General features: G+C 37.6%; 1 protein-coding gene across 3 annotated transcripts in view; it reads right to left on the bottom strand.

The window, feature by feature from the left end:
* Positions 1-224: 224 nt before the first annotated feature.
* Positions 225-15,681, bottom strand: part of tmeff2b (transmembrane protein with EGF-like and two follistatin-like domains 2b) — a 68,834-nt gene continuing 53,377 nt past the window's right edge. For 2 of the 3 annotated variants that reach the window (XM_079882674.1, XM_079882676.1), the window contains exons 6-9: positions 14,798-14,946; positions 12,286-12,409; positions 11,457-11,615; positions 225-886 (exon numbers count right to left, since the gene is read on the bottom strand). In XM_079882674.1, coding sequence (XP_079738800.1) covers positions 790-886; positions 11,457-11,615; positions 12,286-12,409; positions 14,798-14,946 — 529 coding nt within the window. In that variant the 3' untranslated portion in view covers positions 225-789. The remainder of the gene's footprint in view (positions 887-11,456; positions 11,616-12,285; positions 12,410-14,797; positions 14,947-15,681) is intronic. The other variant, XM_079882675.1, reaches the window with a different exon arrangement.

Here is a 15,681-nt window from a genome sequence, read left to right as displayed (position 1 = left end):
CGACTCAGATCAGGGTGGTTAGGATTGGAGGGTGAGCTTTGGAGGCGGAGCAATGAAGAGAGGGGTGAGTTTGTTTGGGTTGATTTCAAATATCAACAATGTTCAGCAACGAATCTGAGAAATAACATACTACAACTCTAACAAAGGTTACCAAATGAAACCTCATTGTAAGTCATACCTGATTTTTTGCATTGTGGAGGTCAGTCATACATGATGCATCAAATCACATGATATAAATAATTTATTTACATTACAGCGAATAAAAACGGAGAAAAATAACATCACAAGTATGTTAACCTATTGTAAATATATAATACATAACCAAGGAGAGCCTTGGAGAGCTCATTTTTTTCTATGGTGTCATAGACAACAAATACAAGGCAACATGTGGCACACCGCTCCAGTCATCCATCCGTCATCCATTCATCCATCCGTCCATCCGTCCACACTCCTCTTTTCCAGACTGTTGCAACCCCAGGGAAGAGGTGTTTTTGGCTGTACGCTCTGACGATTTGACGAAGCTGACTGCCTGTTCTCTTTCTCACTGAGCTTTACTCAAGCCTGCAGGCCAGGTGGAAAAACCACTGCAGGCCCGTCCCATGAGGCCCATCCTCTGTGTGCATCCTATGGGAATCAAGAGACGAGAAGGTTTGCACACTGCCATGAGTCCCGCCTCAGGTCTTACACACCTGTCTGGATAGGGGTGTGTGTTCCCACAATTCCCTGGGGCCTTTCTCTTCTGTCTTTAGCACATGTCACTCTTTTTTACTAACACAGTTTAAGGGTTCATCAGATGAGTCTGGTGGAGGCCCGCAGGGTGTTTTCGGAGTTGAAGTGTGGAACGTTTTGTTTCTGCCGTGCTATCCGATTCCCACGTGGACATCTTCTGTAAACACACAAAAAAAGTGTTATATTCCCAAACTTGTAATGAGTAGCGTTTCTGTGGTTTTCTGTCAAAATTAAAGATTGATGGTTTAACGACAGCCATAAATATTAGTGACCAGTCTCTGTAATTACCACAAGGACCCGTCGTTAATGATCTGTCCCTCACGGTGTGACTTCGCCACTTCCTGTGGAGGTTTTTTTTTTTTTTTGACTGACTTGATACAATTTTGGTCGACTAAAGGCTGATTTATACTTCTGCGTTGGACCTACGCCGGAGCCTCTACGCTATAGACTACGCATTGGTTTTCATTTATACTTCTACGTCGTTGTCCTCGTTGACGCGCAATTACACATGCAGATTGTAGAATTACACATGTGAAACCTGAGAGAGGGGTTCTAGCAGACTTATCACAGCACTTGCGTCCGCGTAGAACTGACACGTTACATTTTTGCAGAGGTGCACGTAAGGGTACGCGTGCTACAAACAGCCTACGACGTAGCTACGGTGTGAGTTCGACGCAGAAGTATAAATTGTGCTTAAGCATCTTCTCATCGACTAATATTTAGTCGAATAATAGGAGGCAGCCCTATTATTATTAAATGAATGTAAACAAAATAAGAAATATTAATATTGTATTATTATTATTATAGCTGTATTGATATAATCACAAATGTTTTGAACAATTTGTGCAGCCCTACAAATAAGCACAGCAAACTTGGGCTTTTAAAAAACAACTGCAACTTTTCCTAACAGAAAAATCCCATTTAGATTTTAGATTATGGCTGTCAATAAAAAATGTATCAATTAATAATCATAAAAATAAAAATAATCACATATCAATACTTGCTAATAAAGCCCCTAAAATTATAAAGTTTTCAAAGTCCAAGACAGTGGGCCTCCCTTTTGACATAACTGACCCAATGGTTATCATGATTAACCTCATGATTACTAGTCAGATCAATCAAAGCCTCTTCATTTTGTATAGACAGTGCGTCACTTTCTGCTGGCTTGAACTTGAATGGATTGCGAATCCACTCATCCTGGATTTTCTCTTGTCAGAAAAATAGTGTGTGAATTGCTGACACAGACCCTTCAAGTGTTCAGCAACCAAAGGCTGAATAGTAACCACTGACAGCCCTGTCTCTTTCATGAAATCAGCCAGCGTGAGAAACATGTCCAAGCATCCTTTCTCCACACGAGTGACCCATAGATCCAGCTTTCTCCTGAACGAGGACACTTGCTCGTATGCCAAGAACACATTGCCGTCTCTGCCCTGAAATGATGTATTAAGCGTGTTGAGGCATCTATTATGCCAACCTTGCAATCCAATTGAAATTGCTCATGTGCTGCGCCAGTGGGGATTGAACATTTGACAGAAAAAGTAGTACTTCCTCACGCAAATCAAAAAGTCGTGATAGAACTCTGCCCCGTGACAACCAGCGGACTTCGGTGTGCAGAAGCAGCTGTTTATAATGCGCTCCCAATTCATCTAATAAAATGTGGAAAAGACGAGCATTTAGAGGTCGTGCTTTAATCAGGTTGACAATTTTCACAGCTTCATCGAGGACACTCCGAAGATCATTTGTCATCTTCTTGGCAGCTAAGGCTTGTCTATGGATTGTGCAGTGGGTCCACACGGCTCTCGGGGCTACCTCTTTAACCTTCGAGATGAGACCACTGTGGTGGCCCGTCATTGATTTTGCCCCATCACTGCATATGCCACAGCAGCGTTCCCAGTCTATATCGTTCTTTCTCACAAATTTGTTCAATTTTTTGAAAATCTGTTCACCTGTTGTGTGGGTGGGCAAAGGACTACTAAATAGAAACTCTTCTTGAATGTCCATGTTTGAATGTCCAGCTGATGTTAACAGCTGAGCGCAGCTGGCCACATCGGTGGATTCGTCAATCTGGAGTGCAAAAAATTGGCTGTGTCTGAAGCTGTCTAACACTTGCTCCTTCACATCCTGTGCCATGTCTGAGATGCGCCGACTTATTGTGTTGTCAGATAGTGGAACAGAATCGATCTTAGAAGCCGCTGCCTCTCCTACCATCAGAGAACACATGTCTTCCGCTGCCGGCAGAATTAACGTCTCTCCAATGGCATGTGCTTTGCCTGCCTTGGCTATGCGCAATGCAACGCGATATGAAGCTTCAGTGGCCTTTCCATTTAATTTGTCAAAATCTCCCACAATTTTTTTCTGACCTTGAAAGCTTTGAAGTTTTCTGTGGAAAAATTCTGGAGGTTTTCCTGTTACCTCGACATGCTTGGTTTCAAGGTGTCGCCGAAGTTTTGCGGGTCTCATGCTGTCATTAGCCAAAATCTCCTAACAAACCACACATAAAGGTTGTGGTTCATCAACTTGTCCTGTCCACGTAAATCCTAACCTCAAATACTGATGTCTTTTGGGTTTAAGCCCTGAATTTGAAGGCTTTGAATCGGGGGGTCTCAGAAATCGCTCCATTGTATTAATAGGCATATCTGTATTGGCGGGCTTGCCAAACAGCAGCGAATTCACAGCTACGGCATTCTGGGTGAAAAATGTTTATCTTATTTTTGTCTTATTATTTTTAGTATCGTTTGAAAAAAAACATTTAAATATATAAAAAAATTACATATAATAATTAAACTCAATAATTATATTTTAAACTAATTATTAGGCTATAATTTTTACCACTCTTCGGGCCTCCCCTGGCATGCTCTGGCACCCCCTGGGGAGGCGCGCCCCACACTTTGAAAACCCCTGGTCTATAGTAATCCAATTTTCAACTGAGTTTTGTCTGAGGTAGACATTCACACAGGGCTTTTTAAGTTGATCTATGTTCTTACGAGCAAGCCTGCATCACTTTTTTTCTGAAAAAAGTTACTTTTTATCATTGTTGGAGAAAGTAATGCATTACAATATTGCATTGCTCACTTTAAAAGGTAACTGATTGTGTTACTAGTTACTTTTTTATGGAAAGTAATGTTACCTTCCTTTTTCATTACTTTTTCTCACCTGGACTAGGCTTGCTTGTTTTGTTTTTTATAATAATAAAAAAGTTATATTTTTGGCAACTGTAAAGGCCCTTTCACGCCAAAAGTGAATTGTATAAGCCTCAGGCTGAAGGACATACCTCTGCACTTACTCCCAATTTCAATCATCATGGGGACAGGAGAGGTGTCAGTGAATAAATGTTAAAAGTGTTAACTCTTTCCCCGCCATTGACAGAATTTTCCGGCTTTGCGTGTTTTCACTGTTATACAGTAGGGGGCTCTATAACGCATCTTCTGAAAGATTACTGAATCTCCTGATCAAAACACGTGTGAGGAAGATGCAGAAAAAAGCGATATCATATGTAACTATATGCATATGTAAAATAACGCGATCATCAACATTAAACAGCATATAAATCAAAACTGCTTAATGTTACTGAATGAAATGTTGATACTGGACTGTGAAGCTTTAGGTGTGTTTATGGACTTGATCTACTTCATCTGTGTTTTGTTCATCGTTCTGAATCCGATCTGGATGTAGTCTTTGACAAAAACACAATTTTCTCAGCTTTTTCCTCAAAATGTTGCTTTTTTTAATGAAACTTACCTGCGTTCAAGTGTTGATAAAGCTAGAATAAAACTTTTTTTATTATTAATATTTTTTAATAAGAGAGGCTCTGTTCTTTCTTTTGATATATTGCAAGTTCAGATATTCAAACAAAATATTCTAGGGGCCATGAAACTTTTGTGAAAATGATCAAAAACGCTGGCGGGGAAAGAGGTAAGTAACTCATTACTTAAAAAAAGTAATCTGATAACGTAACTTACGTTACTTGTAATGTGTTACCCCCAACACAGCTTATTACAGAATTTACATACGGGTCAATCAGTGGCATGATTACATGCGTTTATTTTTCAACAGGTTCTTTTGCATAATTAATTGTACTACATTTATGCGTTAAGTTCAGCTCTAAACATATAAAGTATAAAATGCACAGAAAAAAGGCAGACGGAAAGACAGACGAATGGAAATCAGATACTGGCAGACAGGCACTTGCTGCGGTTTAAATTGTCTCATTAACAGCTTCTCTCGCTTCCCTAGCAGCTCGGCAGGGGAAACCTTCCACCACAAGGAATTTTTATTATATTTTCCTCTTCGCTTTATTAAATGTCATGTTTTGCATAGGGCAGAGTGCGCCCCTGGCTCTTAAATTGGCTCGGAGGCAGCAGGGTACGCGGGGGACACTGATTCTTGACCAGACCAAAGCTGTTCCTGTTTTAATTAGTTCCATCCTCTTGCTCGCAAACATTTAGTTTTACACAGTGAAGAGAACCTTTAACTCACTGGCTGTACGGGTTTAGAAAACTAATCACCTACCAAGTCTTAAAGCATTACATTCACAGCCAAAAAATAACTTTTTGCCACACCAGCAAATGACGGCTGAATTGAGAAAATTAATGGCCATACATATTTCTCAGCGCTCGATGGTGTTTTATGCCCCCAATGGCTCCTTAGAGGCAGCTAACCCTACCCTCAACCTTAAACCTACCCATCCCCTCGCTGCCTGGAAGGCGACGTTGGGGGCATAAAACACCAAAGACCTTTCTCAGCAGCCATGAAACTGTTTTGTGCATAATTTGAATTAAATACTTTTTTTTCCTTTTTTTTTTAGCAGTGACAGTCTAAACCATTTTCTGTTGCTGAAACTGCACAGTGAAGACAAAATATTGATTTTTATTTCTCATAATAGTATCTCACATATACTGTACTGTTCAAACCCATCCATAAACCAATTAATGCTAAATCAAAATATTTTTAAATAACAAAAGAACAAAATTACTTAAACTTAAATAAAATGATCAAAATATAAAATATAAAAAAGCTAATTCAAAATATTAATACATACTATAAATAGTATATAAATAATACTAAAATATTGCAGATTTTCCCCCATTTTTGATTTAAATATTCATGCATCACAGAGTTAAAGTGTCACAACCCTCCTGTTTTAGCACTGGTCATTCACACCAGACATAATTATAACAAAGTACTTTTTGTTTTCAGTAATTCCATTTTCATTTTTACTGGGTGTTTGCTCTTCATTATGATATTAGGATCATTATATCACCCTCCCATTGTTGATGGTCATTCAGCCCAACTGTACGCCCTCTGAAACTGTAATGGCAAAAGAGTTCAGAGAGGGCCTAAACTACTGTAAAAAATAAAAGTTTAAAAAGTAAAATCTTTTTTTGATAAAGTCCTAACATCTAATGTTATTTTAGGAATTCATAATATGACAATAAACATAAAAACAAATGAGGAAATAAACCCTTAAAACCAATTCCAGTTTGTGTTGGAATGTGAATGGCTAAATGAAAGATGCCCGGTATCTCCTTATAAGATTTTTTACGCTTAACTCTTTCAGCTCTATGATTGGTGAATAGCAAGTCAATGAGAGACTAATTTCAAGTGACAGGAAAAATTGACCAAATTATATTGTCACTCTAAATGGGTGGGGTTTGTTATCACTATAACTTTATGACAAGTTCCACCCTCTGTTTGGAACACGATCGGAAAAGAAAAATAGTGCTGGAAAATACAAGTACTATAACATTATTGAGGAGGACATTGTTTTATTATCCATGCCGTTTTCAAGTCTTAACTTTTAATGAAATGTTGTAATTATTTAGCAAAGGAAGACCTACAGTACACCAGAGCTTAACTCTTACTCGGTCAGCATGTTTAAAAAAAAAGTTTCCAGTCAACCCCAGCATTTTTGATCATTAAAAAAAAAAAAAATCATAGACATTTTTTTAATAAAAGCTTCTAGCTTCTAGCTTAATGCATTATTTTTGATCCACACTTGAACGTGGGTAAGTTTCACAAAAAAGCAACATTTTTAACAAAAAGCTGAGAAAATCGAGCTGAGAAATCTACAATGTGCATAAGCAATGCTTTTATCGCTTGTTTCTGCCTTTTTTTTTTGTGCCTGTTTTGATGTGGAGATTCTCTACTCTTTCAGAAGATGCGTAATTGCGCCTCCTACCATCTAACACTGAAAACACGGAAAGCCGGAAAATTCCGTCAGTGGTGGGGAAAGAGTTCATTTGGCAGAAAGCCAAAGCTTTTGAAATCATTTCAACCCCAGCAAGCTATACTGCTGGGTGACAGCATCAAACAAGATTGTTTGGGCAAGTTATTTAAAGTTATTTATTATTTTAAAATGATTTAATTATTTAAAATAGGTCACGTGCTAACTGATTTTATTCTGGCTGTCGCTGCCACTCTTTTATATATTTTCAGTTTTATTTGAGAAAACAGAAATTTTGCAGAATTAAATTCTGTAAATTTACCAACTCAGCAACCATTATGCATATTTGCTGTAATTCTGCATGTGCATAAGTAAAATTAAATAAATAGATAAAAAGTTTATCACGGTCTGTTTCATACATTTAATCGTCTGCTGTAATCCAGTCTAATGATATTGTTGTTCCAAAATGTCACGATTGATGTTCACTGTCATGATGCATCGTCTTACATAACCCTTTGTTGGTTTTGTGTGCCATTAATTTTACAACCCCGCCAGTTGTCACCATAGGCTGCTGAAATGCTAATTATTGTAACAAGGATGTGTATTTTTTTACATTTTGCATTATTTTGGTGATAACTCTTACACTTACTGTGCTGTTTGCTTTTCTTGTCAAAGGTATGCCGTACTATAGAAGAGGACACAATAAGCTAGGCTGATTTTAGGCTGAGTTAAGCTGAGTTAGGCTGAGAGGGCCAAGGTTCAAGAGTCACTGTTCACGGTTCACATGTTGTCCTAAAAAAAGCTAGACATTAAATCCTTGCAAAACACTTTTGCTGCATTGTTGCGTCTGTTTGGCACTTTCACTTCAATCAATAAACTCTCTGCTTTAGGATCCTACAGGGCTACTTTTGGAGAGTTATTTATTTTATTTTATTTACCTTTATTTTACCAGGAAATAATCCCATTGAGATTCAGAATCTCTTTTTCAAGGGAGTCCTGGCCAAGACGGCAGAATAATAGTTCCATTTAAAAATACATATACAAACATTTAACAGAAAAAGACATTTTGGCAGTTTAACATCATCTCAACATATTCACCAGAAGCACTCAGTAACAGTACATGTGCATTTAGTACTCAAATAGTTCTTTATCCTCATTTTAAATTGTGTCATTGTCGGTAAATAATCAAATTTGAGCTTATTCTGCAATTTATACCAAGAAAACGGTGCAAAAACTTTAAAAGCACTTTCACCGAAGACAGTTCGCGTTCGTGGGATATCATACATGATTTGTCCATATGATCTAAGATTACATTTCCTGGTAGACACTTTAAGAGTGAGAAGAGAACATAAATAAGGAGGCAGTTTACAAAGTATGGCCTTAAAAAGAAAAATATACCAGTGTTCCAGCCTGCGATTGTGCAGAGATGGCCAACCAACACTCTCATACAAGTTGCAATGATGAGTACGAAAATTGGAATTAGTCACAAATCTTAGTGCTGCATGATATACTGAATCCAGCATTTTCAAAGAAGATTTGTTTGCATGCATATATAAAATATCCCCATAATCCAGCATTGACATAAATGTTGTTTGTATAAGTGTTATATTAAATGGATTGTAGTCGAAGACCATTTGTGCTGATTATACGAAAACGAGGTGGCAATTTCTCCCTGGGGAGGAAACACTGAGGGCAACAGAGCCATTATGGCATCACGGTCCATTCCACTGCCCCGCTCGTCCCTGGGAGCCAAAGCAACAATCACAACACAACCATAACACATTACAGGCCTCAGAAAGCCTGCTTACAGGTGGAGGTACAGCGGAGGGTAAAAACAGCAGTACTGTGGGTTGTAAACTTTTAAAAGGTCAAAGAGTCTGAATGATGGCTCATCAGAGAGTGCTTGATTTTCTTCCTCGCTCTTCGTATTTTCTCTCTATTACAATCTCTCCGGACCACTACTTTTGTTACCTCCCAGACGAGCTCTCACACTCTGCATGCAACGCGGCGTCAGAGAATCATTACAATCACCTAATCGCTACGTCCTTGCAGGAGTGTTTGATTAAACATGCTTCAGTCTGAGCATCTTTGATTAGCTAGAAGGAAAGACATGAAGAGAGAGAGACGGTGAAAGACAGGACTTGAGAAAATTAGAGAGAGAAAGCAAGAGGAGACAGATAAGAGAAAGTCGTCCTAAGTCACTGCTGCAGTTAGAAAGTGTGTTGCTATAGAAACGGTTTGCGGGCTGTAAGGTGAAGGAGGGCACTGCGGAGTACAGTGTGCCTTTCATTCACTTCATGTTTGTTCATGACTGCACGTGTGTGTGAATCAGGTTTTAATAATCGTAGATCACAATTGTTGATCATTTCTCTGGATATTGCAATCACAGTTATTCTGATTTACATGGTTTACAATTATAAGCTTATTTTGTCTGAGGCAACTGCATGCCATATTTATTTATTGTAGGCTTCACATCTAGACAAAGCTGAGAAATCTTAATGAATCAATCAGACAATCAAGAAAATCACACTGTCCTTCTCAGCAGCATGGGAAAACAAAGCTGTTGAATTTTGAATAAATTATATACAGGCAGTGTGCAATGCGACAATACTAGAACACTCGAATCCCATTATAATCAGCAAAGCTGTCACCGCATTCATACAAGTGTGTGTATTTCTGTGTACATGCAGTTAATACATATTATTATACGGCTCAGTGGAATACTTGATTCTGATAGGTCAATCATGGTATGTTATTCCCCGATAACAACCGTTAAAAACTGATAACGCAGGCTTATCCGGGAAAATGAAGTCAGTTTTGGTGAGCTAATTAAATAATTAGCTAATTAAATATTAAAACTCAAATCAATATTTTTGTGTACAATTATTTAATTGTCATCAGGGCGTCGCAGACTCGCTCTCTTGTTTCACACAAACGCAACTGCGTCCATTTTGCAACAATTGTTTTGTACACTGTAATGGATTATAAGATAACAAAAAGGGACGATAAAACAGTTTAATCTCAAATCAATATCTTTTATCCCCATAATTAACTGTGTGGTAAAATGCAGTGTAATAAATGGTATTACTGTATCATATTCCTTAAATGTCCGTCTAATTTGAACTTGCCGCTTGCTAGCAACCGCTTTCTTCACTGAAAATACCTAATAAAATATTTAGTGTCTAATTGTTTACTTATGTGGCAAGTAGCCGTGTAATAAGCGAGATAATGTACATCCAGCTGGTAGTTATTTCAGAATAAACCCCGAAAGGTTGATCAGCGATATTCTGCAATAACAACCGGCTGGATGTACATTATCCCTTACATATACATGTATTGTATATTATATTAAAAGGATAGTTTGCCAAAAATCAGTATGAACAATACCATTCAAAAGATTGAGGTTGGTAAACTATTTGTATTGTTTTTTAAAGTCTCTTATGCTCACCAAGTAATATGTTATGAAATGTAATTTATTCCTGTCATGGCAAAGCTTCATTTTCAGCATCATTACTCGACTTGAGTGTCACACGTCAGTGTCACATGATTCTTCAGAAATTATTCTAATATGCTGATTTACTGCTCAGAAAAAAAAATATTATCAATGTTGGAAACAGCTGTTTAATATTTTTGTGGAAACCATGATATGAATAGAGAATAAATATGTACATAGTAACATTATTTATAATTATCCAATAGATAATATTCAGATAGGATTTATACATAATGACAGATGTGGCCCTGGACTACAAAACCAGTCACATGGGTCAATTTTTTAAAATAAATAAATGAGCTTTCCATTGATGTAAGGTTTGTTAGGATAGGACAATATTTGGCCGAGATACAACTATTTGAAAATCTGGAATCTGAGGGTGCAAAAAAATCTAAACATTGAGAAAATCGCACAAAAATTAATGTTTTATATATTTACGGTAGGAAATATACAAAATGTCTTTATGGAACATGATCTTTACTAAATATCCTAATGATTTTTGGCATAAAAGGAAAATCGATCATTTTGACCCATACAATGTATTGTACAAATATACCTGTGCGACTTATGACTGGTTTTGTGGTCCAGGGTCACATATAAATAGGTAATGATTAATAAATACAATAACATTATAATCTAGAGCCCATATATTAGAGTTATTTTTCTGTAGTTTTCTCAGAATAAAAGAAACAATTGGAAACTCAAAATAACTTGTTTTATGGAGATCACAAAATCATGACAAAAAAAATCTCTTTGGCCTTCCATATATGCTGCCGTGATTCCCACAAACTGGAATCTCTGTGCTGTTTAGTTTAAGTAACACTCTTGTTAAATGTTTAATTAACACTCTTATGAAAAAAACATTGCTGCATATTTCCAGACACAATTTTTTACAGCTTCATTTCCACACTAAAAAAAAAGTGCACATGTGGATGGACTCCTGTCATTCCTGACTTATTCTACATAACTGTTCGATTTTTTTCCAGCTACATGGGACCAACATCAGAAAACCAAGACCGTGCATTTGTGAAGTTTGAGTGTTTAGAGAAAAATCTGTGTATTTAAGCTCACCGTGTGATGCAAAGCACTACAAGGCAGATAATGGCCACTTGCAGAGCTCCAATGATGGATGCGATCAGAACGTAACGCAGTTTTCCAGAACCAGGTACCACGTACATCACATTATAGTCCTTCCTATCACACTGTGGCCCAATGAAGCCCGAATGACAACTGGAAAACACACACAAACAAGATAAACTGATGTTAAAGTTTAAAGAAAAGAGAAGATGGGCATAATCAATAGACTATTTCAGCAGACCCCAAGACATCGAGTAGTGTGTGTGTGTCGATGTGATGATAGAGGACAGTGAAAGAGCGCGAGTATAATCACATGGCAGTAGGATGTTGATGCCACTTTTTGTGGATAATTACTAGGCATTCAGTGTTTATAGGTGCAAAAAAGCAGTGAAAGTGTGTGTGTGTGGGAGTGAGTGTGCAGCAGGGAGCTGGTGCACACTGGGAAAAACATAGTCTTGTTTAATTAGAACCTCGACCTCTCAGAGGAGGCGGTTAAAGGGACACCTGCCAGCCAGCACACACTCTCTCCCTCACACACACACGCGCACACACACACACACACACTCTCACACACTCTCACACACACAGCTGGTAGGAATGAGTCATCTTTTAGGGAGAGGCACATACACAATATCTGTTCTCTTTTTCTCCTTCCTTCACATCTTTCATCTCATTCTCATCTCATCTCTCATTTCTCCTTCTCTCCCCTGCTTTTGTCTTCTCACCGCTTCTCCAAAATCAATCTCACACTGTCCTTTAAAGAGTGGGTGTGTAGGTGAGGGAGAAGGAAGAGTTTGCTGTGTTGAATGTGTGGTGCCGTTACCTGCAGGTGGGGGGCGAGAGGTTGCTAGGATACTCGCACTCTCCATGGACACAGTAGTTCTTGTAACGCTCCGGACACGGGATGTAAAGTCCCCACGGTACCTCACTCACCTGGTCTCTCTCCTCTAAACACAGCCAGAAAAAGAGAGAGAGAGGAAGACTGTTGTAATTCTGCAACCATGTTTATGTTGTCAGGTTGTTGTGTGAGCACTATGCTGCGGAGATGACGAGTCAGCAACGTCAACTTCATGTTTGCAGCCAACACTGACTCAGAAAACACTAATTTATGTCTTAAAAACGTATGTCTCTAAAAAATGTCTCCTTGCTATTTTTCCGACACATTCATAATCATTAGGCAAGCTTTTTGCGTGCGCTTGAGCGTGAGGCATATATTCTGCCCCCAGGTGGCCTAAATGAGTCAACAAACTGAAAAAATGAAACCAAAGGTAATTTTTAGGTATTATGTAATGTAATCTTGACAAAACGGGTTTCATAAAATTGGTATCGAAAAAAGTATACTTCAGGAACTGGTCTCGAAGTCAAGGTATCAGTATCGATATCGAACATTTTTGAACGATATCCATCCCTAATTATGCCCCTTTTTACAAGATGTAATATAAGTCTCAGGTGTCTCACATACTATTTAGGATGGATAGTATGGACATTGAGACGCAGGGTGAGACGCATCGTTGTGCTAACTCGTTTCCTGCAGCACTCATGTGAATGTGAATAAATAATTTGCTGAAACCTTCCCTTTCCCCACAGCTCTCAAATTTCAGTCTTCAATTTCTATCTGTTCCTCACAGACTTCTCTAAAATAATTAGACTTAGCACAAAGAGGGTGAGTAAATGATGACAGAGTCTTAATCTTTAGATGAACTAGCCTTTTAAAGGAGTTTTAGACTATTTAGCAGAGACTACGTTTTGTCTCTAAACGGTGAGAAGAAAAGTGTGTGTGTACGTGCAAGAGAGCATTTGAAGGGTATCCGTGTAAGTCAATGGAGGGATCAATGCAACAGCAGTGACACCACACCCTCTGTTTACTCAATCACAATCTTTCTTCCTTTCTTTTCTTCTCTTCTCTCTTTCTCTCACTCTCAAACTCCCTCCTGACACTGTCTGTGAAGCAGGTCACACCACTCAGTCAAACTGTCACACACACTGGGCGGTATCAGGGTACGGTGGCCTGTTGAGGACACATAAAGCAGGCTAGTTCTCCAGAGACTCACTGTTTTCAATATGCTCCTTCACACCACTCTGTTCATCACAGGAGAGGAGCGACACTGTTTTTAGAGCTACTGACATTTATGTTTGGTGCCTTTGATTTATTAACACTTTTAGTGAATTTGAAATTAAAAGCAAACCAGACTCTTATTTACTAATAAATGAAGGAGACAATTTATTTAAGAAAACATTAATGTAAAATGTAATGTTTTTAATCAGAGTAGATCAGAATTTAATTAAAATGTTTGACATCTATGAGTGGGAAACATTGTTAATTTGAATGACTGTAGCAAAAATCTTTTGTACGCATTATTTTGATTTCTTTCCCTAAATGGGAAACTTAATGTACAAAAATGTAATGTGTTTTAAAAAGACAAAAATACATTAACCTACACTACCTTTCAAAAGTTCGGTTTTGGTAAGATTTTTTCTTTTTTCTCCAATGCTCAACAAAGCTGTATTTAATTTGATAAAAAAAAAAAAAAAAAAAAAAAAATAGTACAAACATATAGTGAATATTATTACAAATTAAAATCATATTTGTTTAATATATTTAAAATTTGATTTATTCCTGTGATCAAAGCTATATTTTCATCATCATTACTCCAGTCTTCAGTGTCACATGATCCTTCAGAAATCATTCTAATATGCTGATTTGCTGCTCAACATTTCTTCTTATTTTCAATGTTGTGCTGCTAAATATTTTTATGAAAACCACAATGCAATTTTCAGGGTTGTTTGATGAATATAAAGTTTAAAAAAAAAAACAGTATTTGTTTGAAATATAATTTTTGTAACAATGTAAAAGTCTACTGCCACTTTTTAATGTGTCCTTGCTAAATAAAAATATAATTTTGTATTTTTTTTTTTTTGCGCAGTAGCAACACATACATGTTGTTCAGGAACCTTCAGAAAAAAATCTGTTTTAGATTTCTTCATTTAAATTGGGCCAATAATGCATCAAAATGCTGTGAGGAATTTTATACAAATGATCATGGGTTTCAAATTTTTTATTATGACTGGGGCTGGGTCAAAAAATCTAAAAATTGCATTTCATGTGATTATTTTAATCTACTAAGCTCTACTAAATATACATTGGCTACAGAATATAGTTATGCTTATTAAAAAATCATAAAAGAAATCACAAAGCCTTGTAAGAGAAATGGTGTGTGAGGGGTAACTTTTCTCATAACCTCCTGAGATCGGGAGTAGAATGAAAGTCATTAGACTGTCAGGCTGGAGCAGAGGTGAACACATTTGTTTTGAAAAAATTGAGAGTTGCGACTGACCCTTACAATGTCCGAGGTATTTGACCTCAATCCTCTCCTGCTTCTGACACGACACCTCTTTCACCTGGCAGGGGTTGTCATAGGAACGGCCGTCTGATGCACAAACTGGATTAAAACTGATGTGGGAGCAATCGATGTTACACACACACCTACAGAGAGAGAGAGAGAGAGAGAGAGAGAGAGAGACAGAGAGAGAGAACATAGGGCAGAGTAAACTTTAAGATTCATGCCTGGGTTTTCTAGTAAGGGTGAGACAATAAATTCCCTATATAAGACTGTTTTGTTTATTCAACTATAGTTATGCCCCAGGGCTTGTTTTTATTATTTTTCTTTATGTACTGAAACGGAATTTTTTTCTTTTGTATTTTTCATGTACAGAAGACAACTTTGTCAAAACTATCCGTTCACATGGATCTGCAAAACGATTAAAAATGCTGTATTTCAGGCCAGTAGTTGGCGATGTCACCTTGTAAAGAAACATACGCGCCTATAGACTAAACATGTAATACGCATGCGCATGACATCATCATTTTCACAAATTCTCTTTTTTTGTCGTTTACACACTGATACAATAATGGTACGGTATCATTTTCAAAAACTTTGAAATCAGTTTTAAAAAATTCAAAACTGCGTCTCCGTTCCCTACTTCATGGAATGAGGGTTACCCTATGTAACCGAGATGTTCCTCTTCAGTCTGTCTCTCGACACCACGAATAGGAATCCCTAACAAAGGGCCACAACTGCTGAGCCCCTCTTGCCTGGAAGGACGATAGGAGAGGGCTTACACAGAGTTTATCTGTCACTGTTTTTCCGTGATAACCAATACAGTGAGATTTTTAGATAACACTGGGAAAGCATGCCCTTTCTGTTAGGAAGGAGAACGC

This window comes from Squalius cephalus (assembly GCF_949319135.1).
Source record: "Squalius cephalus genome assembly, chromosome: 10".
Lineage (NCBI taxonomy): Eukaryota > Metazoa > Chordata > Actinopteri > Cypriniformes > Leuciscidae > Squalius > Squalius cephalus.
This window is presented reverse-complemented; position numbering and strand designations above follow the sequence as displayed.